Source organism: Podarcis muralis, chromosome 1, assembly GCF_964188315.1.
Source record: "Podarcis muralis chromosome 1, rPodMur119.hap1.1, whole genome shotgun sequence".
NCBI lineage: Eukaryota > Metazoa > Chordata > Lepidosauria > Squamata > Lacertidae > Podarcis > Podarcis muralis.
In genome coordinates, this window is record NC_135655.1 from 57,365,741 (window position 1) to 57,388,305 (window position 22,565).

Sequence of the window (22,565 nt, forward strand, 5' to 3'; positions counted from 1 at the left end):
TTGTCCCCGAGAGGGGGCAATGACAATAAAGATATTATTATTATTATTAGAGGTTTTCGTCATGTAGTCTGCCTCAGGTAAACAAATCATCATATAAATGTGTCACTCCCTCATAATTTGGCCCTAATCATGATTTTACATTATAATATGATAATATTATAGTGTAAAATCATGATTAGGGCCAAATCAGACTACTGCTTTTCATGTTCCGAATATGCTTTTCCAGTGCATTTTCATATGCTGGAAAAATCTTGAAAGATTTCAACCTGGGTCCAAAGCCTCACTTCCCACATCCTGACTTCAATATTTCAGGGATACAGTGAAGTGAGATATTTAAATGTTCACAAGACCCTTTGGGGACCAGGATTGTTTGGAAAGTGGGGACACACACACACACCCCAACTGTGGCTATGTGCATATGATACACTTAAAAAGGACATGTCATTTTAATAATCCTGGGAAGTAAAGTTTGTTAAGGGTGTTGGGAGCTGCAGCTCTGTGAGTGGTAAATTACAGTTCCCAGGATTTGCATGGAGGGATACTTTAACTGTATGGTGTCTGCACAGCCACAGTTTCAATTCCCAAAATCACACACAAAACAAGTGTACTTCATTTATCATTTATTTATATCTATCAATAATAATCAAAGCCGTTCCGTTAACCTCAACACATAAAAAATGGTTGTATGAGCGGTTTCTGCTAGACATTATGAAGTAGGTGAGTCAAGGTTCAGAGAGGCCTCCCTAAGGGTCATACTTGCCAAGATGATCCAGGCACCTTTCAGGTCAGCCTGGGAGCATCGCCACACCACTGGGCTTGCCTTTAAGAATCCTGAGGCTATTGGAATGGATGTAAAAGCAGATCCCTTGGTATTTTTACCCGAGTGTTATTTATTGACCATTCATTGTGGTTTGTTTGCAGGGAGGTTAGATGTGGCATTGCATCAAGCAAGTGTTCTCCTACTCTAGAGAACGAGAGTGTTCTTTCAGTGAATTTTCCTGTCACTTTCTCCATTTTTTTGGAGGAAACAGGTTTAGGGCACAAATTGTGCAACTTGAATTTGCTGGTACGTGGATCCCACCTGAAAATAATGACAGTCCAGAACTGCCCCATGACACATGAGGCACCATCTTGGTCAGAAGGAGCGACTGCTAATTGTGAGGGGGGGGGGGGGGAGGAAAGGGCAAAGAAAATGTAGGAGAAGCCCGAAGGCAGCCTCTGTTTTTGTTCACTTTGCTGAAATTTCCTTCTATTGCATTAAAGAAGAACAAACAGTTCATTTGTTTCAGAGATGCTGCACATCTGTTTCTGTGTCTAATCACTGTTAATTATAAAGGACCATGTCTCAGTAATATTACCGGTCCCAGAGCTATGGCGTGCTTGTTGCTTCGCCTACAGTGTTTATTGCCAACTTTTGGCACAGCCTCATTTCATTATCAAACACAAAAAGGTAGAGCTTTTACTGGATCCTTGGCATGCACTACAAACTATCCAAGCTTAATACTAAAGCGGTGACTAATCAGGGAATTCCCGTGAGGAAGCTTTGTAATAACTCTTGCAAGGGTAACAAGGACAATTTCCATAGCCACAATGTTTTAAGCCAAACAAAATCCAAGCAGCTCTCATTTTTTCCCTTGCATGACCACACACACACACACACACACACACACACGGTAAGCAATGTCCTTCTAAAACAGAACGGCTGTACGATTAGCGTGCAAAGTTTGCATTGCTTTATCATAGCGGGGCTAATAGCAAAATTCTATTAATTGCCGGACGGTGTTTTGTTTGGCAAATCCAGGAAGCAGTTTACATGGCTACGCAGTGCTCTGGTTCACAGTGCTTCTAAAATAGTATTATTGTAAGGGACTAATACTGATTAGGGACAGTTCCCCGGAGGAAGGAGGGCCTTTTGATGATTGAGTCATTTCCTTTCTCTGTTCTGCTTCAATGATACAGTTCTTCTCTCAGCCCAGATACACACCCCTTCTGTCCAGAGAGTCATCCAGCAGAGTGCTCAGAACTTCATGCCTTGGCCTGACGTAGAGATGCTTGTGTTCATGGCTCCTGGAGCAAGCAATGAAGCAAATATTAGCTGACATACACCCACAAGACCACGTATTCACCTCCCACACAATGCTGCCGGTTTCTATATCCTTGCTTACATTCGATGGTGGTTTCCCAGTGTCCAGGGAAGACTGGTCCATTAGGGCAAATGGGACATTGCTTCATCAACCTCAAACAGCCCTCAATTTGAACCCTGGGGGAGCTTGAATCGATTTACATTGGCGGGACTCTCCCTATTGGTGGTTGACCCTTCCTGGACTCCCTGCACGGCGGGCAGAAGTCAGATATACGGTAGTTGGTTCAGTCCACTCCCTAAGCCAATACCGCTCACATTCTGTAACCAATAAAGTTGTGTCCTAAATTTTGCCCATTAACCATTAACCTAATACAGGGGTCTGCAACCTTTAAGACAAAAAGAGCCACTTGGACCCGTTTCCGAAGAAAAAAAAACGGGGAGCCACAAAACTCGTCATTATAAAAATAACTTTTTTGTCACTTTTTTATTATTTCTTTGTTTGACCCCTCAGAATTACTTCTCCTCATAGAAATAAACGTTAAATTAGCAAGTTACCTTTTTGTGTGTGTGTGTTCTTCACTCCCCTTCAAAACAGTGACCAGCGTACATGCCCCCTTTCAATGCAGTGACCAGCGTACATGCCCCTTACAATGTAGCGGGCAGGCGGGCAGGAAGGTGATGTCGGGACGGTGAGTGACTAACGCACACACCGCCCCCATGTGACGTCACAGCCAGTACAGCGCCCGCCACAGTGGGGAGTGTCGGAGCTCACAATGCGCCTCCTCCCCTCGCTAGTATCTGCCCCGGAGCCGCGGCAAAGGTGTAAAAGAGCCACATGTGGCTCCGGAGCCGCGGGTTGCAGACCCCTGACCTAATATAATGTGACAATGTGTCTTTTTCAACATAGGGGGAGGCCTTGGGGTCTTGACACGCAAATGATATGTTACAGACGATATATTACATAATCTGTACGCACCATGTCTAGGAAGGTAAGATTTGAAGAGACAAACTGCAGAAGGCCACTACCCTACTAGACATTAGAGAGGGGGTTGGACTAGATGACCCTCATGGTCCCAACTCTACATTTCTATGATTCTATTATTCTAAATCCAAACAAAGCAAATTAATCTATCCACACATGGCAGCTTAAATTCAGCAAGGCCATTCTCTTCCCACCCAATGTGCTTCAAGTCATGTTTACATGTTGCTGTAGACACCAGAGGGGTGTGTGACTTCACTCAGTGCGCATTATCTGTTTTGTTTCCCCACACCTGCAACTCCCCAACTCCTGTTCATGAAGCTGTTATCTGCGCATGTGCAATTGCTGTCTGAATTGTACATACCTTAGCTTAACTAGAAAGTGAATGTGACTTCTAATGTCATCAGATAGAAGCTGGCTTGAGGGAAGACTCATCAAACAGCAGCATTTTTTCAAGAAACTACAGGATGGATATTAGCCACACATTGTGGCTAATGTTGTGTGCACATCACTTCAGACACCAGCAGTGGAAGCACACTGGAGCCAGAGTAAATGGTAATATGTATGCAGCCTTAGACTCCTGATGCAGTTTTCTTTCTCCCCCTCCAAAGCCACCCAAAAAGGGGTGTGTGAGGGAATCATAACACAGATAAACCCAGTAGAATGAGGACATTTTATCATCCATTCTTATCCTGTACCCATATGCACATTATAGCAATGATAGTCAGTCATGTCATAATGAAATGTTTTAACAAATGAGGGTACAGTGGTACCTCGGGTTAAGAACTTAATTCATTCCGGAGGTCCGTTCTTAACCTGAAACTGTTCTTAAGCTGAAGCACCACTTTAGCTAATGGGGCCTCCTGCTGCTGCTGCCGCGCTGCCGGAGAACAATTTCTGTTCTCATCCTGAAGCAAAATTCTTAACCCGAGGTAATATTTCTTGGTTAGCGGAGTCTGTAACCTGAAGCATCTGTAACCTGAAGCGTATGTAACCTGAGGTATTCCACACAGGGCTTTTTTTCAGCAGGAAAGAGAGAGTAAGGGAGATGTTTATGGTGAATTCTGGCACCTCTTTTTCTAGAAAAGTAGCACTGATTCCACAATTGTGGAATGCGGGTTTCAGCCTGAGACAGGCTCCATCCCTTGTGGAACCATGCAGGCTCTAAAGACCTCTTGACTGTGGTCCTCAGCAGCTAACCTGGTGGTGAGCATGGTCAAAGTAGGTTCCCTCCTCCTCTTAAACTGGCCTCCACATGCACAAAGACCCTCCATTATTGAATTTATAACCAGGAAGAGGGTGTATCATCATCAGGACAATCCACACTTTAGCAATGGGCCTACTTTAAAAAGATATTTGCCCCTGCCACCAAAACTCCTGAGGTACGGGGACGGCAGAAAAATTGGCTTGAGGGAACTGAACTAGGACCCCAAATGGAGGGCAAGCTGTCCCTGCTTTACAGGAAACGCCATACAAAGCATGTGTTGATTGTCATATGCCAATCCTAAAGCACACACACCCTTGCAAGCCAATTGTGGCTCCTCAATGTGCATACCTGCTGCAGAAGAGATGCCAGTTTGCTTTACATGAGCCAAGTGAAACTTGCAGGAAATCGCAGCAATCTCCTACTGCAACAACCTTTGCAGAAGGGCTTATTTTATCAAGATGCTGCAGATCTTATGCCCATTATCCATTGCTTTGTGGTTTGTCACACATTTTCTAAATGGGCAATTTTGAAATGACATTTAAGGCCAGCAAGGGAAGGCTATCCCGTCTAAGCTAAGCTAAGCCTAGACATTTTTAAGTGCTTTCCCTCTGGAGGTGCAGTAATTGCTTTACGATTAGACAGGAAGCTGTATCAGCATTATTGCTCTAAAGGAGCCAGTGTTATCAAAAGACAACACTTCGGGGCCTGTCCTCACAGGAAGGGCATCGTGAGTAATCAACAGTGCTTTAAGCCAATTGGCTGCAAGACCCTTTGTATGGCTGGCAGAGTGTTTAGTGGAAAACATCTGACTGCCATTATTTTGTAAAATGCCCGGAGAATATAAATTTAATAAATAACGCCACTACCATGGATGTAAAAATGTGGGTCTTTAACTCAAATCATATGCACATAATAATTTGTACCCAAATGCAGGTACGTTCGCTTCTGCCTCTTAGTCAAGTCTTCTTCCCACCCCTCATGCTAAAATATATTACTATTTTTCTGAATATAAGAATTCACAAAGCAAGTAAAAAGGAGGTGATTGCACAGAGATATTTAATAGCTGCTTGCTTATAAAATGCAATAAATCCCGAGCAGGTGTGAAAGAATAACAGATCTGGTTCTAATCAGGATATGATAACACCTTGCTTCAGATTATCTGTCTCAGCGGCTTCAAACAGAAAGATACATCGTATACAACAGAGCTCTGTGGAATTCATCATTAACTTCCGAGACCCTCCAGAAAGGAGTGGACCTAGTTCTCAGCTGCTCAACAGAACACGGTAACCAACCATGTTAAAAGCTGCTGGAAGGTCCAGTGGGATCAACCAGCTAGTTGTGACCCTTGTTAGCACATACACAATATGTTGAAGTCAATCATGGTGTTACAAATGCAGTCTGTATGTAAGTGGAGAATGTGACAAATGGAATGGGGAGGTTGGAGTGATTGGATCTGTAGTAAAGTCACCAGGATATTTTTAAAACACAAAAGGGCATTCTCCTGCCTGCCTAATAAAAGTGAGACATACGATATTTCAGTGGATATTATTATTATTATTAGTCCTATGGGTAGGCTAATTTAGTTTGGCAAGCTGACACAGTGAGAAGGATTACATTGGGCCCCATTAATAACAAGGTATTAGCTAAACAATTCTACATACCTGTTTAGAATAAATCCTCTCCCAAAGCATTGGTCCTTAACTATTGGAGGAGGGAGCAGTGGCTTCAGTGCCTGAACTCTTTTCTGAGTTGTAGATCTGAAAATAAATGTGCTCTTTGTGAATCATTCTGGAGTTTGGCAAAATGAGGTAAATGCGTAATAAAGTAATCCTCAAAGAAATACTGGAAAACCAAAATCAGTTCATTTCTCATGAAAGCAGATTGATACCACATTTAGACTAAAAATAATCAAAGCTATTAAACACTCGCCCCCTTATTTCCAAATAAGTGATTGTTATTCAGCCCAAAACCATTTTTGCTTTCATTATGACAGTAAAGGCACCTGAAGGTAACTGACAGTGAGGATTGAAAATGGTGTCTTAACATTTTGTACATGGGACTATTCCACAGTACTGAAACGTACTGAACTTGTTTCTTTTATCAGCATTTGTTGCTTAGATTATTGTTGTTATATTAGTGTAACCAGAAGTACTCAACGTACCTTCTCAAATGTGATAACAAAATATTAAAGATTGTGTTTTCTTCTATCAATCTGTAGCAATGTACCTAACAGAGTGGTAGCACAGAATACTAATTAGGTATTTGATAAACACTATAATTAGCATATCATGTAATGATAGTATGAGGCCATGGGGTTTTTGATATGGGAAATTCCTAATGAATAGCAGGAATTCTCAAGTTGGAACAAGAATATTTACAGCGATAGTATCTTTTGGCTTTGGCTGTTGGTAAGTTTGATATCAGAATGTACCTTTCCCAAGACAGCACGAGGGACAACCTTCTGAAATCCCTTTTCTTGGGAAAGGACCTTATGGAAGACATTGCAAAACCATTGGTTCCCCCACTTTGATTTTTCTAACTTTCCCTCTAAGAGCTCCCAGGCAAGCAACAAGTCAAAACTAACAAACACCCACCTGGTGTTTTTGTGTTGATCAAACTTTCCTGGGGCTCCCCCTCCCATGCCAGTTTGAAAGCAAAATATGCAACACAGTCAAACAAATATATTAAGCTTAGATTAAGTCAACAAGGCAAAGTGTTTCTAAAAAGAAGAGCACACACTCAGCCACTTTTAGCCATACACCTGCAGACGGTGCACAGAGATTGGGGGTGTACTTAGCTGTGGGGAATATTGTGTTACATTCTCCTGATTATAATGCTGGTGCTTTTGTTCTGTTTTCTAACATGCCTTTTGCACTGCAGTACCTGCTGCTAGGGGTGGCCTATCCCTTTTCGCCACCTGAGGTGAAACAGGAAGTTGCTGCCTCTTCCCTCCCACCAAAGCCGGGGTCCTGCTGCCACCACATCTCCATTTGTATGAAGTACCACCAAATCCCATTTGTATGAAGTAAATGTCTGTTTACTCTCATCCATTTGGCTGCAGTTGACTGAAGCTGCATTTCCTTGACTGGTTGAATCGTCATCTCCACACACTACCTTCAAGACAAACATTGTTCTTTCTACCCTTTTACCCTCATGATGACTATCCTGTGAGGTACCGTATTTTTTGCTCTATAAGACTCGCTTTTTCCCTCCTAAAAAGTAAAGGGAAATGTGTGTGCGTCTTATGGAGCGAATGCAGGCTGCGCAGCTATTACAGAAGCCAGAACAGCAAGAGGGATTGCTGCTTTCACTGCGCAGCGATCCCTCTTGCTGTTCTGGCTTCTGAGATTCAGAATATTTATTTTCTTGTTTTCCTCCTCCAAAAACTAGGTGCGTCTTGTGGTTTGGTGCGTCTTATAGAGCAAAAAATACGGTAGTTAGGTTGAAAGACAGTGTCTGTCCCAGTGTCACTCAATGACCTCCATGACTGAATGGGGATTTGAACCTAGATCTTCCATAATAATAAAGGAGGCAAGCTAGCCTCCTTAAGGGATCCCATGGAGTAGACTCTAGTGAGCAAAAATAAGTTTTCCTATATACTAATGGTGAAATGATTCTCAAAGAGGGAGGTATTAGACTTGGAAGAAATCCCAAAGTTTCAAAAAATGTTCAGGGCAGGGTACCTAATGGGGAAATGCCCCAAACAGCTTAATAAAGACAGAGCAGGCTCAGTAGGCATAGAATCCTGACTGACTTGGGAGGGGTTGCGGGAACAGGAAAGAGAGAGAGAGAGTGATGGAATGGAATGGAATGGAATGGAAGAAAGGATGTCTGGTTGGCCAGAAAACTGAATAGCAGCATTCCATGCTGCAACATTTTGTTGCAGGTCTCACTTGTAATGATTTCCTAATATAACTTTCTTTGAGCATCAATGCAACAAAATAAATATGCACACAAAACTCCTAAACCAATTCAGTTAGTGCATTTGCTTATGCTCCTACACATTCTGTACATGATACCACAGACTTTTCTTAATAGGAAGGGCTATAAAGGCTTCCTGTTCCGACTTTGCCTAGCTCTCGTTCATGGTGTGTTTAGTTTCCTGACTCTGACCCCGACTTGACTCTTGGCTTACAGCTTCTGGCTCTCACTTGGTGACTGCCTGCAGTTCAGCTCTGATACTTCCAGACAGCAATTAAAGACAGTAGCTTTCTTTGGAGACAAGATTTGACAACCTTATTAACCACAATGCACTGGGGCCCCAGAACACTGTTAGAGCTGGACTGGGACCTCCACAGTACTAAAGAGGGCACAGTGCTCTGGTGACGTCTGAGACCTTCTTTACACACCCATGTTCACAACTCAAAAACAGCATCAAGTGACAACCTGTGTGAAAGAGCCATCACTGCTCAGACACCATAGATAATGGCCTCAAACACAAGGGGTGGGCCTGAACTAAGAAGAGTTTCCTGAGCGCAAATGTAACAGAGAACTTTGGTTGGCTTAAAAATGGAAGCATGAGTTTCTGGTGACCATATTAGAGGAAGAGAGGAGGCTGCAAGCTTGAGGCTTGTGCAAATTCATTCACATAATGCTAAACCATAATTTAGTGCTATGTCTGGACCAGCCCAGAGCTTCCTGAGAGAGATGCTACTGTGATGGTGTTCACTGAATTCTTCACTGGGATTTTTATGTAACACTTTTAGTTTCCTAAATTAGTATCTCCTCAACGACAATTGTGAGAAAAAAGCTGAACATCTGGACTAGGTCCAAGTATTGAGTCTGAGGCTATCTCCATGGCTTTGCCTTAACTCACACAAGTGTCTGTGCTGCAGTGCACGGACTGTGGAAGGACCATGTGGACAGCGTCTGTCTCTTGAAAGAAGCCTTGTGTGCTTCTACCCTGAAATCTCCTGATGTACCAAGTTTCAGGGCCAGTTTCCGCATGCATGAACTTCACTTAATCTATCATCACTCGATTACTCAGCTCCTGGGCCTGCTGCTTGAAATGGTGCCACCAAAAGATAATCGTCAGTTCAACATAACACAGCAGAATGTACTGAAAGAACTGCCTGGTTCCCACCATGTACTTTTGTGCTCGCATTTCACAGAATCGGGCCCTTTAACAGCTGGCCGAACTTTGTTATGATGAATACTCCGAGCTCTAATTGTTTGGTGAAAAATATTGCTCAGTGGCTATATAAACAATTTTAATTGGCTCAGGAGCCCCAAAATGTGCTTTTTTTGTTTGGCTGCCAAGCTGGCTTTCTCGCCTGCTAATTATGCTGAGCTCTAGCTTTTAGCAAAAACAGGAAATAAAGCATCCATTACTCAAATGACAACTTCTCACCCAGCCTGCATTTCAACATCCATTGTGTAATTTCCTACTCCTGAGCCCAGTTAAGAGCTAAACACATTTTAAAAACAAGTCACCCCTTTTTGCAAGGGCCAGTGCTACAGTTTATGCTACCCATTAGTAGACTGCAGTGCTTGCAATTCTAGAAGCACTCAAAAGAGGTTAGCCGCACACCCAGCATGCATCCGTGTGAGAGAAGTCATTATCTCCCAGCTCCTGCTGCCTACCTATTTTCAATAAATAAGCCCACCACAGGACTTGTATCAGCCTTCGGGCAAGACAACAGGTAAAACTTCCCTGTGGGATTGCTAGTCATTGTCCTTCAGGGATAACCTCTTTCTCTGCCGCTCAACAAAGGGTCATTGTCGAACGTCAGCTGCCCTCAATACACTCTCCCACCCCACCCCCAATAGATTCAGTAGATTTGCTCAGCTTTATCTAGCAGCAAAGAAATAGATTATTGACTGTTTTACACAGATATAATTGGACAATTGTTCTCGTGGGAAGTCTCTGCTTTTGAAGTGAGAACTTGAAGACCAAGAAGGAAGGAAGCTGTGACCTCTCTGAGGCGGAGAGGAGCTTGGGGACTTCACACAGAAAGACTTCGCCTTTCTCTGGCATAGTAATGGTAGTTTGCTAGAAAGAGAAAAAGAGAAGATCGGCTAAGCCCATTCTCTGGACGTGCGCTGGCACAGACATCTGCATTATTGAAACCTATGTGCAGGTGCAGGCGTAGACATCCAGAGAGCAGGGCCAACAGTTCTGCCTGCTCCATTCCCTGGTAGACATGCAGGGACCCCTTCATGGCTCAACACATGTTCCCATTTTCAAACACTGACAGCTGGCTTGGTGGAGCTCCATAGTCGATTATTTTACCACTTTGAAGACAAAACAGATACTGTAATCAGTTTGCTAAGTAGATACACAGTTCTCACTTTTGCTTTCACTTTTGTGGACAAGGCGGCAGTGTGAAGGCAAAGTCTTGAGAAGCCCCGTGCAGTCTCTCTTCCTCGTTCCTCTGCACACATTCACACAGAACAGCAGTCCCTACTCTGTACTGCAGGCTTTGTGCTTGCAGCATAGCTATCTGCCTCTTGAGTCTCATTGCGCACACACCCAAAAAACCAAATGTGTCTACAAGGGATATCATACTGTAGGGATTTGTGGGAGTATCCCACAAAGGATAAGATGCGTTTGGGACACTCTTCGCTTGATTGTGTGTGGGGAAAACCTTTTATCAAGGCGGAGTCCGTTCATGTTCTGTCCATGAAGATTTGGATAAGCCGTGCTCTGAGGGAAAGAGATAGTTCCAGCTTCTGATTCAGTGTGGCTGATGAGCTGAGCAAAAGCCTTATACATCCTTTCCCCATAGCCTTTTATTTTTAAACACAGCAATTTATGCTCCTTCGCCATTTTTAGTTACAATTTCATAATGGGGTGAGAATATTCCTTGAGAAGAAAAAGCATATGCTATCCAGCAGTAGAAAACACAGAAAGCACAGAGAATAATGTAATTGTTCAGATCCAGAAAGAAGTAATAAAATTCATTTAAAAAAAAAAATCTGTGTTCAGTTTTTTCTCAACATACATTAGCAAAGAGAACTACAACCATCTCATATATGCCTGCTTTGTAGTACGTCCCACTGATATCAATGGTGGTGGTGTTATTTCCAGGTAAGTGTGTCTAGGTCTGCAGCCTACAGCCTACAGTATATCACAGAGTGAACGTTCTTGGTCAGGTCTCCCCTCTAACCAATGTGAAGTACTTAGAATTTCCTGGAAGGTGACCAAGAACAGAACAACACCTTACATATGTGCACTGCAAACATATGCAAAATAGCAATCAGGTCCCTGTTTTTCCCCTCCATGGATCTGGGAAGAGTAAACACTTTAAGTTTTATTCTATATCCTTTCCCTGCCGAAACGCTCTAAGCCAGCCTGACCTTTCCCCACAGTTTATCCTTGGGCTATTCCAATGGATCATGTACAACCATCTTCAGAATTGCCTCCCTCTTTTTGTACGGCAGTGGTAACAATGGTAGGCTACAAGCCAAGTCTGGCTAATTGTTTATTGCTGCCTGGCCCACTGACCAGGAGCCTCCCATGGAATCCTGCTACGTAACCTAGCAACATAGCTAAAACCCTTGAGTATATTTTTATGCAGCTTTTACTGCTGTTTTTATCTCTGTGTTGTTGTATATCATTTTTCAACACTGTTGTCGGCTACCCTGAAAACACAATGTGCTTGAAGGCTGATCAGAGAAAGGGGGTAACTTGAGGAGCCACCTATAAAGATGGACCTAGGAGCCAGTGTGGTGTAGTGGTTAGAGTGATGGACTAAGACCTGGGAGACCAGGCTTCCAATCCCCATGCAGCCATGGGGTGGCATTGGGCCTGGCACTGTCTCTTAGCTTAACCCACTTCACAGGGTTGTTCTAAGGACAAAATGGGGATAGAGAGAAGCACGTATGCCACCTTGTGCTCCTTGGGAAATAAATGTAATCAATAAATAAAAATAAGATAGAAGATAGCCGTTTGGGCACTTTTCTGGGAAAAGACTTGGCCTACCACACCAGCTAGATACTTAACACACAGCTTTTGGCCAAATAAACTTACTGACCCCTATAAATTCTTAGAGTGGTTACTGATTTCTCATTTCCTCTCATTCTTAATATGCTACATTGCCTCATCTTGACTCATTGTCCTGCCTGGACTAGTATGCACAGCACTCTTGCAGTTCCCTACTACCTTATATATTCTGCCTCTATATATGTAAGTTTCTTGGACCAAAGCCATTCTGTACCTGTCTACTTAGAATTATGCTTCACTGAATTCAATGGAAATTCATCCCACATGACTAGAATTGCAGGCAAAATGATCCTGGGTTGTTTCCTTATACTGAGATGCTCTGAGACAGAGTAAAACACTATTTGAGCATTACCTTAAAGGCACTTATTCAAGACAGTTAAATGTTGAGCAGATGCAAAGCACATATTTACAAGATTTTTTTTCTATAAGATGAATGCTGAAATTCTTTTTTGGCACTTCTCATATGCCAAAACTTTGCAATAATAACTATTGGTGAAATGACACTTATAATGATGTTAATGTACTCTGAATATAGCTGTGGAGACAAATGCGAAAACAGGGAACAAATGAGAAAGCATTCACTGGACCAGTTACACAGGATTCAGAGAAAGCACTCTCTGTCTTTTTCAGGGCATATCTACACTGCAAACGTATTGGTTTCAAAACCATTGTTTCTCCCAAAAAAACATGGGATATAGCTGTTTGGTGGGGCCAACCAAAATTCTCTAACAAGGTTTTTATGCTATGTTCACCAAAACAAAGCCAGTGATGAGTATAGGCTACACATTAGGGCAAATAAAGGTGCCCTTTGAATTGTCCATAAAAGCACTGGATTCATAGGTTTCCATAGGCAATTTGCTCAGCTTATTGATTCTCTGCTGTTTAAATTAAAGTTTGATGTCCTGGAACAGGCTATTTGGCACAAAGCACTAATAGGATGCAAAAGCACATATGTTGCCACAATGGAAACATTAACCTGCACACAGAGCAACAAACTGCATTGCTAAATAAGCTGCATATGCAGTTTAAACCTCCAAATATTTTTAGAAATTTGCTGCAGGATGTGATGATGATCAACAACACAGATGACTTCAAAAGGGGGTTATATTTATTTTTTAGGTTTCCTGCCCGGCCTTCATGACAGGGTCCCAGGGCAGATTACAACAACAGAGCCAATTATTAAATAAAAAGATAAAACTATTGCAATTATGAAAACAAATGGGCTCTTTGTTGGGACCAGAACATGATAGATAACTATGGAGTACCGCTATATTCAGGACCAGGGGTGTTGTGCTGCTAAGCATCAGTCATTGAGGAACAACAGCAGAAGGGCTATGGCCTTCAAGTCCTGCTTCTGGACTTCCCAGAAGGATCTGATTGGTCACTAGGAGTTACTCTGCTAGACATGATAAGCCCTGCTTATGTTCCTCTTAGTTAAAAAAAAATGCAAGTAGAAGAAGAGGGAGAAAGGTCGCATTCTCCTATCCCTGAAATAATAAAATCTCTTGTGGCACCTTAAAGACTAGCAAATTTATTGCAGTGTAAACTTTAGTATCTGTTGAAGTTGGTTCTAGTCTATGAAAGCTTGTACTACAATAAATCTGTGAAGACAAGATACTATAAGTCTCTTTGTTGTTCATGCCGTGACAGTAAAAACCCACTTACCTCTCTGGAAGTTCTAATCCTGAAATGATAGTAACTACATTCTAAATGTTCTCCAATGACGTATCAATGAAAAATATCCCCTCTTGCCCCAAATCTGGAAAGGTATAGCCCAGAATTCAAACTTGTCATCTCAGTTGGGATTCTGTCCAACCTAACCATGTGACAATTCACACAGTTGTCAATAATTCTAGAGGATAAGAACAAACCAGTTCAGGTGTAATGACAGGCTATGGTTTGTTTTGAACAAAGAAGCAAGGAAGTAAACGAGAACCATCAAAAGGTGTGAGCTTATTTGAACAGAAGATTTCCTCATGAAACATCAAACCATGATTTAATGTTATATCCCCATATATGTCCCCATATGTATACTCTAATATGTAATCCTAGGTCACACCCCCACCTACTCTGTCTTTTAAGCCACTTTAATATGCTGTATGTTATATACAATGCACTTAAGAGATTTACTAAATCTTACTGGAGGATTTGAGACAATCTAGAAACTCGTGAAATCTCCTTCTCATATGATTGTATCAGCACATTATGAGAGTGGAAGCGAAAACCATATAAAAATGAGACAGAATACTTTTAAGAAAAAGAACAAAAAGGAAACAGAGACATAAAAATGTGAAAAGGCAGGATCCATTATTAATTTTGTAAAGTTTTTGAACGAGAGAAAAATTGACCCTGAGAATGAATAGAGATTTAATTTCAAAACTGGCTTCATTTACTGATGAATAGAAAATAGCTCAGAAGTAATGGGAAATCCAGATACTGAAAGTCCTCGATTTGGGGCTAGCTACTAGTTCACCTAGTACGCTGGAAAATAAATTAGTCTGGAGAACAATGGATATGATGAAATGGAAATGTGGCAGGGAATATTAAGCAAATAGTAGTGTTGAGTATATGCATATAGTTTAAGAGACTGCTATTTGAATAGTTTGAAACAAAACAGTGAATCTCAGCATTTTTAAAAAATATATATTATTTTTTGTATTTCAGATAATGCAGTAATTTTTAAAAAGCACACAGGGTCAGAGGAAGCTGTCTTATACTAAGGGCTGTCTACACTGAGTGGCAGCAATTCTCCAGGGTTTGGGGCAGGGTTCTCTCCCAGCCTTACCTGCAGATGCTGGGAACCTGGGACTGTTTGCATGCAAAACAGATGCTCAATTGCTTAACCAGTGGATTCTCCAACAACCCAGTTTCTCTTCCTTTGCCTAGCACATCTTTCTTTCCATAAATCTCAGCATGTCTGATGTATGAAAATACTAGGGATCTTAGTGCTCATATATGGACCGTTTTTTGAGATACTGAAGGCATCATGAAATCAGTAGGAACGAATGGCTCCCACGGCTTGTGAAAAAGGCAATACAGTGGTACCTCAGGTTAAGTACTTAATTCGATCCGGAGGTCCGTACTTAACCTGAAACTGTTCTTAACCTGAAGCACCACTTTAGCTAATAGGGCCTCCTGCTGCTGCCGCACCGCCGGAGCCCGATTTCTGTTCTTATCCTGAAGCACTATTTCTGGGTTAGTGGAGTCTGTAACCTGAAGCGTATGTAACCTGAAGCGTATGTAACCCAAGGTACCACTGTACCGAGATCAGTAGAGATGATAAGACACTTTTATGCATGGGAGCCAATTTAAGTCATTGGTGCTCCAAGTATAAAAGATAGCTGGGAAACTGTGGCATTCCTAGACAGGGTCTATGAAACAGGCTAGGCATGGCATCTGGCTGTTACTCCGGCCTGCTGCTCCTCTGCTGCGCTGTTTAGTGCTCATTCCATGGCACAGGGAGATACAGAATTTCAAACAGAGTTCAAGGACAATGTGGTGGGCTTGTTAGAGTGTTAGATCATAAAGACTTGCATTCAAATTACCTCTTGCCCTTGAAGAACCATTGGGAACTTTGGGCCAATCATTCTCTCTACATAGCCCACCTCAGAGGGCTGCTGGAGGGGGGAAATATATAATAAAATACAGTAGTACTCACTGAGTCTCTACTTTTTCAGACACTGATTTGAACTTTCGTCATCCTGCCAAAAATGTTGGTCACTATTCTTTTATGGCTTTTCAACCTGCTGCTATTTTAGTATTGAAATAACATTGCCGCTCAAACTTACTTTCACTTCACAATCACTATGAAGCTTAACATTAGAGAAGATTTTTTTTTTTAAATGTTGCTCATAATTTTATGGGTTCTGGTTGGAAGGGCTATCTGGGAACCCACGACATCAGGATCAATGCTAGCGAAAAAGGAATCATGACCCTATGTTCAGCCAGGAGCACAAGCAACCACACAACAACAGCCGCAAAAACAAAAGCCAGCATTGCTAGGCACGTTCACAGTGTTTCTGGCAACTCGCCTGCCGCCAACTAATCACAGCACTGTGCACAAATGAAGGCTCTGCATTAGTATGAATACACCAATCAATACATGGTGATGGCTGAATGACTCTGTGGCATCACCAGCCAAGTACACTAGCACATGCTCACACAATGCTGTCTGCAAGGAGAGTAATAACTGGCTATAGGGCTTTCTAAGGCCACAAACCTAGACAACTTTTAAGCAGCTAAGGGGAAGCAAAGGAAGAATGAAAATCTGCTAACACCAGAGATTCCTAAAGAAAAAGAAGAATGTTTTTATACGCTGCAACAGCAGCAAGAATACTGGTCGCCAAAAAATGGAAAGGTGAAATGATACTATCGAAAGAGGAATGGCAGGAGAAACTGTTTGAATATATTGAACTAGCAAAAATGACAGAGATCATTAGAAGACAGCCAACCCAAAGGTATAAAAAAGAATGGGGAATTTATCAAGAATATTTAATTAAACATTGTCACAAGTAAAAACCCTGACATGCTTTGACTAAACTCTGCAATATGTAAGTTAGATAAAGAATACATGAGACAGATTAAAGAAAGAAAGAAAGGGTGATAAGGAACATTGAAGCAGTGATAATAAAAGGGGGAGGGGAGATGAACCCTCAATGAGGAGGTTGGAAGTCATATGGAGAATTTAATTAATTAATTAATTAATTAAAGTAATTGTAAAATTAAGTAATTTTTTCTTTTTTCTTTTTTTGGAATTTAAGGATCATTTGGTGTGTTTTTTTAGTTTTTTTTTCTGTATCTCAGTTGGAATATATAATTTTTACCATGTAAGAAAATCAATAAAAGCATTACACGGGGGGCGGAGGGGGGGGGAGAGAGAGAAAAAGAAAAGAAAATCTGCTAACACCATAGCCCAATGAAAATGAGGCATGTGGAGAGAACGCAACAGCTCCTCAAGAAAAGTATCCAGGTCTCTTCCAAATATTCCTAGTAATTCTACCCAATTCATTGGTTTGTAAACTGTGTCCAGGTACTGTAACATTACCATATTTATTAAAGATGTGTTGACTCTTAGTCTGGTTTTTCCTCAGTTTGGTAGTTGGCACTCCTGTGGTCTTTCACTGCATAAAGGCTGCCACCAAATGCCTATGCTTACCTCTCAGCCAATATGAGGGTCTTTCCTCCAACCATAAACTTAGGGGAACTCTGTACATTTTTTACCATCACCTTCTGCTTCAGCTTTGTAGATACAGCCCTAGAGAAATGGAAAAGCATCAAGTAAGTTTGAGATGTGCAGATAAATACTAGCTTGTGGTCATGCTGCTGCAGAAAGCCTATCTGGGCTAGTAGTAGGCTATCTGAATACATACCCATAAAAGAGCAGCATAAAAAGCAAAAAACACAAAAACACAAAAAAGGACATGTATTGTGAGAACACTGCTTTTAAAATGTCCAGGAAACACTGCTCCGTCTCATACTGCAACTGTGGATCAGGACCCAACAGTGGCCATTGTCCACACACTGAGAGCAGAAACACCTGGATTTGGGTTAAACTGTTATTACTCATCCTGAGCCCCCGGGTGAGTTTTAAAGCTAACTAAATATCAGGCACTGTCAGGTTCACACCTTGACCCACAGGACTGTCAGGCGGAGTCTTGGCTACAGCAGTGTCCAGCTATAGCAGTGAATCATATCAAACATAAGCCATGATGATGAAGAATTAATTGGATATCCCACCCTTCCTCCCCAGGGCAGCAAACATGAAAAGTTAATACAATTACAAACTAAAAGAAAAGAACTATTGTTAAACATATCCTCAAAGCTAATAATTTCAAAACTAATAATAACTGCAAGGAACAGCAACTTCCAGCCGTCAGATGCCTGAATAAAAGGAATGTTTTTAAATGCCTTGTCAATCTTAATAATGAGGGAGACAGATGTGCACCTCTCTTCCCACTAGCTACTGATTGTCTTCTACTCCTACAGGACTACATTTACTGCCACATCTTTTTAGGCTAGGTGGTGGCACTGAGCCTTTCTCTTCCTCAACATTAACAAATAATTGGAATTTATATGTACAGTACGTTTATCTGTGTATGCCGGATACGAGAGAAGAATTGAGTCTCCTGAATTATTTGCGCTTTCCTGAGACTTTGTGAAGACAGATGTAGTGTTTAGAGAACTTCCACAGCAGGTCCTTCACCCTTGGTTTGTGTTTACCTCAGGTGTTTACCTCAGGGTCAGGACCTACACAACAAACATAAAATAGTAGGAGCTAAAATGCTGAATCAATGCACAGCCTTGCCTTGTGAGACAGGCAAAAAGAGAGACACAGGGAGATAGAAGAGAAATGAGAAGGGAGGCGGCTAACATTTACGGTATTTAAAAGCTGCAGAACTGCACCATGTATTTGGCCAGAGGAGGTGAGCTGGTGATCTCACACACACTATAGACTCTCCATAACTGGATTTCTCCCAACTCAAGTTGCACTATGTTGAAAATACCATGTGCAGGAACAGGGAAAAGGTATATTCATAAAACAGTAAAAACACCTCTGTCCTTCCAAAACCTTTACATCGATCTTCACCCTACTGTTTGGTCCTGGATCTACAAGGGAACAAACACCTTGATAGAGAGCTCTGAAACATTCATTTACTCCAGCTTAACTCTACAATGCTGGGATCTGTGGCAGAAGGACTGCTTGAAGAATGTCCTCACATACTGTGTCCCCCAGTAGAACCTTAATCGGAACATATGAACTAATCTGAATAAACGAGTGAAGCAAATTTCACCTTAAACCTATCCGTATGAGATTTCAGAACTCTCAGAGCTTATTAAAGCTAGGTAGGGAGGTAAATATTGGCACTGATGGGATATACATTAGAAAATCTTCCTCATTATCCAAGAGTCATGCCTGGGCAAACTGCCTGCTATTGCTAAGTTTAATAAGGCAAGGTGTTTTTTTTTCCAGGAGGAAAAAAAAGGCAAATTAACTGTGCAGGGGTTACTCCATGTCAGTGTCAATCAGATTGTGATATTTTATTTCCTGTGCAAGTGTGACTTCCAATTGCTGTATGCAAAGAGCAGAGGTACAGATCTGCATTTTGCAGAACATATGAACCTACCATCTTCTAAGTCAACTGATCCATCTTGCCGGGGAATGTCTAGTTCTCTGGGGGTCTGAGAAATCTGTTCTGCAATTATTTTAACTGGAGATGTCAAATCCCAGAACAGGTTTAGGGGTGGGGGAGTCCCATTGCACAAGTGGACCTCTTTCCCTGTTTTAACTAACAGTTGAGATTGAAATCTGAAATTTAGGCAAAAGTTCTATTCTATTCACACCCAAAGGACCCCCTTTGTACTGATCAGCTCTGCATTTATAAAACGTTTCTATTTACTCCCCTACTCTGGAAGCACTTTTCACAGTTACAGAATGGGATTCTGACTATTTACTAAATTTATACCCAGTATTGTATACACTTTACAGTATTTAAAAACACACAATACATAATATACTAACATGCTAGGGGTGTCATATTTCAAAAAGTAAAATTCCCGACACCTGCAAAGTTGTTGAACACCAAAAAACCCAATACCTCCACCCACCCAGAGAAGCACATTTAAAAGCCTACCTTTAATCAGTTAGACGGCATCTTAAAATTAGACACCATCTTAAAAAGTAGAGACATCACCTTGCCAACAAAGGTCCGTATAGTAAAAGCTATAGTTTTCCCCGTAGTGATGTATGGAAGTGAGAGCTGGACCATAAAGAAGGCTGAACGCCGAAGAATTGATGCTTTTGAATTATGGTGCTGGAGGAGACTCCTGAGAGTCCCATGGACTGCAAGAAGAACAAACCTATCCATTCTGAAGAAAATCAGCCCTGAGTGCTCACTGGAAGGACAGATCGTGAAGCTGAGGCTCCAATACTTTGGCCACCTCATGAGAAGAGAAGACTCCCTGGAGAAGACACTGATGCTGGGAAAGATGGAGGGCACAAGGAGAAGGGGACGACAGAGGACGAGATGGTTGGACAGTGTTCTCGAAGCTACCAGCATGAGTTTGACCAAACTGTGGGAGGCAGTGGAAGACAGGAGTGCCTGGCGTGCTCTGGTCCATGGGGTCACGAAGAGTCGGACACGACTAAACAACAAATCAGTTCAAGGCCTTGCTGAAAAGGAATGTTTCTGTCTGGCACCTAAAAGATATGTAATGAAGGTGCCAGGCAAGCCTCCCTGGGGATGGCATTCCACAAGCGGGGAGCCACCACAGAAAAGGCCAGTTCTCGTGTTGCCACCCTCCAGACCTTTTAGTGAGAAGGCACACAAAACAGAGCCTCAGACGATGATTGCTGGGTCTGGGTTGGTTCATATGGGGAAAGGGAGTCCCTCAGCTGTTTAAGAAACTAACTGGCAGCCAGCACAGTCAGGCTAGGATTGGTATTATGTGCTCAAACTGTCCCACTGAGCAACCTGACTGCTGAATTCTGCACCAGCTGAAATTTCCGAACTGCCTTCAGAGGCAGCCCCATGTATAACATGTTGCAGTAGTCTATCCTAGAGGTTACCAGAGCATAGAAAACAGACGTTGGGCTATCCCTGTCTGGAAAGGGGCACAGGGAACTGTTCCAATAAGTTAGCCTTGTGACTAAACTTGTGGCTCTTTTCATATCTATCATTGTCCTCATAAATCAAGCATCCCAATGACAAGCCTCATGCCTATTATCCAAGAAAACACGATGCAACTTAAACTTTTTTGACTGTGGGTCAGGTCCAAGTCAAAACAAACATAAACCAGAAACCCCTATAGCCATGGTAAAGCTTTCTGCAGAGATTCATGTTTTAAAGTGTGAATGCTTATCTCCTCAAGGGTAACTGGATATATTTTCATTAAGGTGTTTGGGTACGGCAAATGCAATAGGCCCACCACGGCTTTCAGAGGACAAGTTTCAGGTGGGTATTAGAGAAAAGAAAAAAGAAAAAAAAGGGCACATTCATCTCTCCAGCTTGCTGTGGTGACCAGGAAAAGCTATCACAGGAAGCCATCTGTAAAAAAAAGCCGGCCTATCAGTGTGTTGCTTACAGTTGGGGAGGGTGGTGGTGGTACAGGAAGTCAGGCATACAGGAAGTCAAGCAGAGGTGACTGATGCCTGGCCAGTTGCTTTTTTCAAACACAAGCCTCTATTCCTGTTTTGCTCTTAGCAATGCGCCCAAGTCCATTAGTGGAAGAAGAAATCAGCTGCCTATCAAAAATGTATGATTTGCTGCGGAATGCAAAGTATGTTAAGTAGGCAGACTGATGAATTGCAGATTTGGGTTTTATTTCCTCTAGGGTGTGGTTACAGGATATTCACTTAATTTGTTTAAAGTGCTTTTCTGGGAATAGGAATTCCATCTCATTAGAAGATACTGTGGGCACGTCATATCAAAGAAGAAGGGGGCAGGGTTATTTTTTGCAGTGAAAGAAATGGAAGGGGAAGAAAATAATTTGCTCAGAAAATATGTAGACATCAACAGCTATCTGTCTGCTGAAAACAGCAGAGCATCAGGACATTAAAAAGAGCTCTGCCAGATCAGTCCTAAGTAGCATTTAGTCCAGCTTCTTCATTGCTGCAGTGGCCAACTGGATGCCAAAGTGTCCTGTTGCCGCTTCCCAGCCACTAGTATTCAGTGGTCTACTAGCCTTTTTGGGACACGGGTGGCACTGTGGGTTAAACCACAGAGCCTAGGACTTGCCGATCAGAAGGTTGGCGGTTCAAATCCCCGCGACGGGGTGAGCTCCCGTTGCTCGGTCCCAGCTCCTGCCCACCTAGCAGTTCGAAAGCACGTCAAAGTGCAGGTAGATAAATAGGTACCGCTCCAGCAGGAAGGTAAACGGCGTTTCCATGTGCTGCTCTGGTTTGCCAGAAGCAGCTTAGTCATGCTGGCCACATGACCCGGAAGCTGTACGCCGGCTCCGTCGGCCAATAAAGCGAGGTGAGCGCTGCAACCCCAGAGTTGGCCACGACTGGACCTAATGGTTAGGGGTCCCTTTACCTTACTAGCCTTTTTCATGCAGGAATCATACAGAGGCTCCCTGAACATAAGCAGATAGAGCACAGCAGTAGCAGTCTTCCAACATGACCTACGTGCATTTTTTTCATATGAGATTATCATATAAACAGGACTACTGCAACTGAACATGGAAACTCCATTTAACCATCATGACGACTAGCCATTGGCAGACCGATTGTTTCTAAGGTGAGCATTGTCTCCATCCTGTTTCTGTATTTAAGTCTGGGGAAGGGCAGTGACTTTTAGGAGATTTGAAAGAGGTTTAAGGGAGGCTTAAGTTTCCATGATTTACACATGCA

General features: G+C 42.3%; 1 protein-coding gene across 1 annotated transcript in view; it reads right to left on the bottom strand.

The window, feature by feature from the left end:
• Nucleotides 1-1,890: 1,890 nt before the first annotated feature.
• LOC144327847 (uncharacterized) overlaps nucleotides 1,891-22,565 on the bottom strand; it is a 40,367-nt gene continuing 19,692 nt past the window's right edge. Inside the window, exons 3-5 of the mRNA XM_077929268.1 lie at nucleotides 17,370-17,468; nucleotides 5,931-6,026; nucleotides 1,891-2,067 (exon numbers count right to left, since the gene is read on the bottom strand). Of these exons, the coding sequence (XP_077785394.1) occupies nucleotides 1,968-2,067; nucleotides 5,931-6,026; nucleotides 17,370-17,468 (295 nt within the window). The 3' untranslated portion in view covers nucleotides 1,891-1,967. The remainder of the gene's footprint in view (nucleotides 2,068-5,930; nucleotides 6,027-17,369; nucleotides 17,469-22,565) is intronic.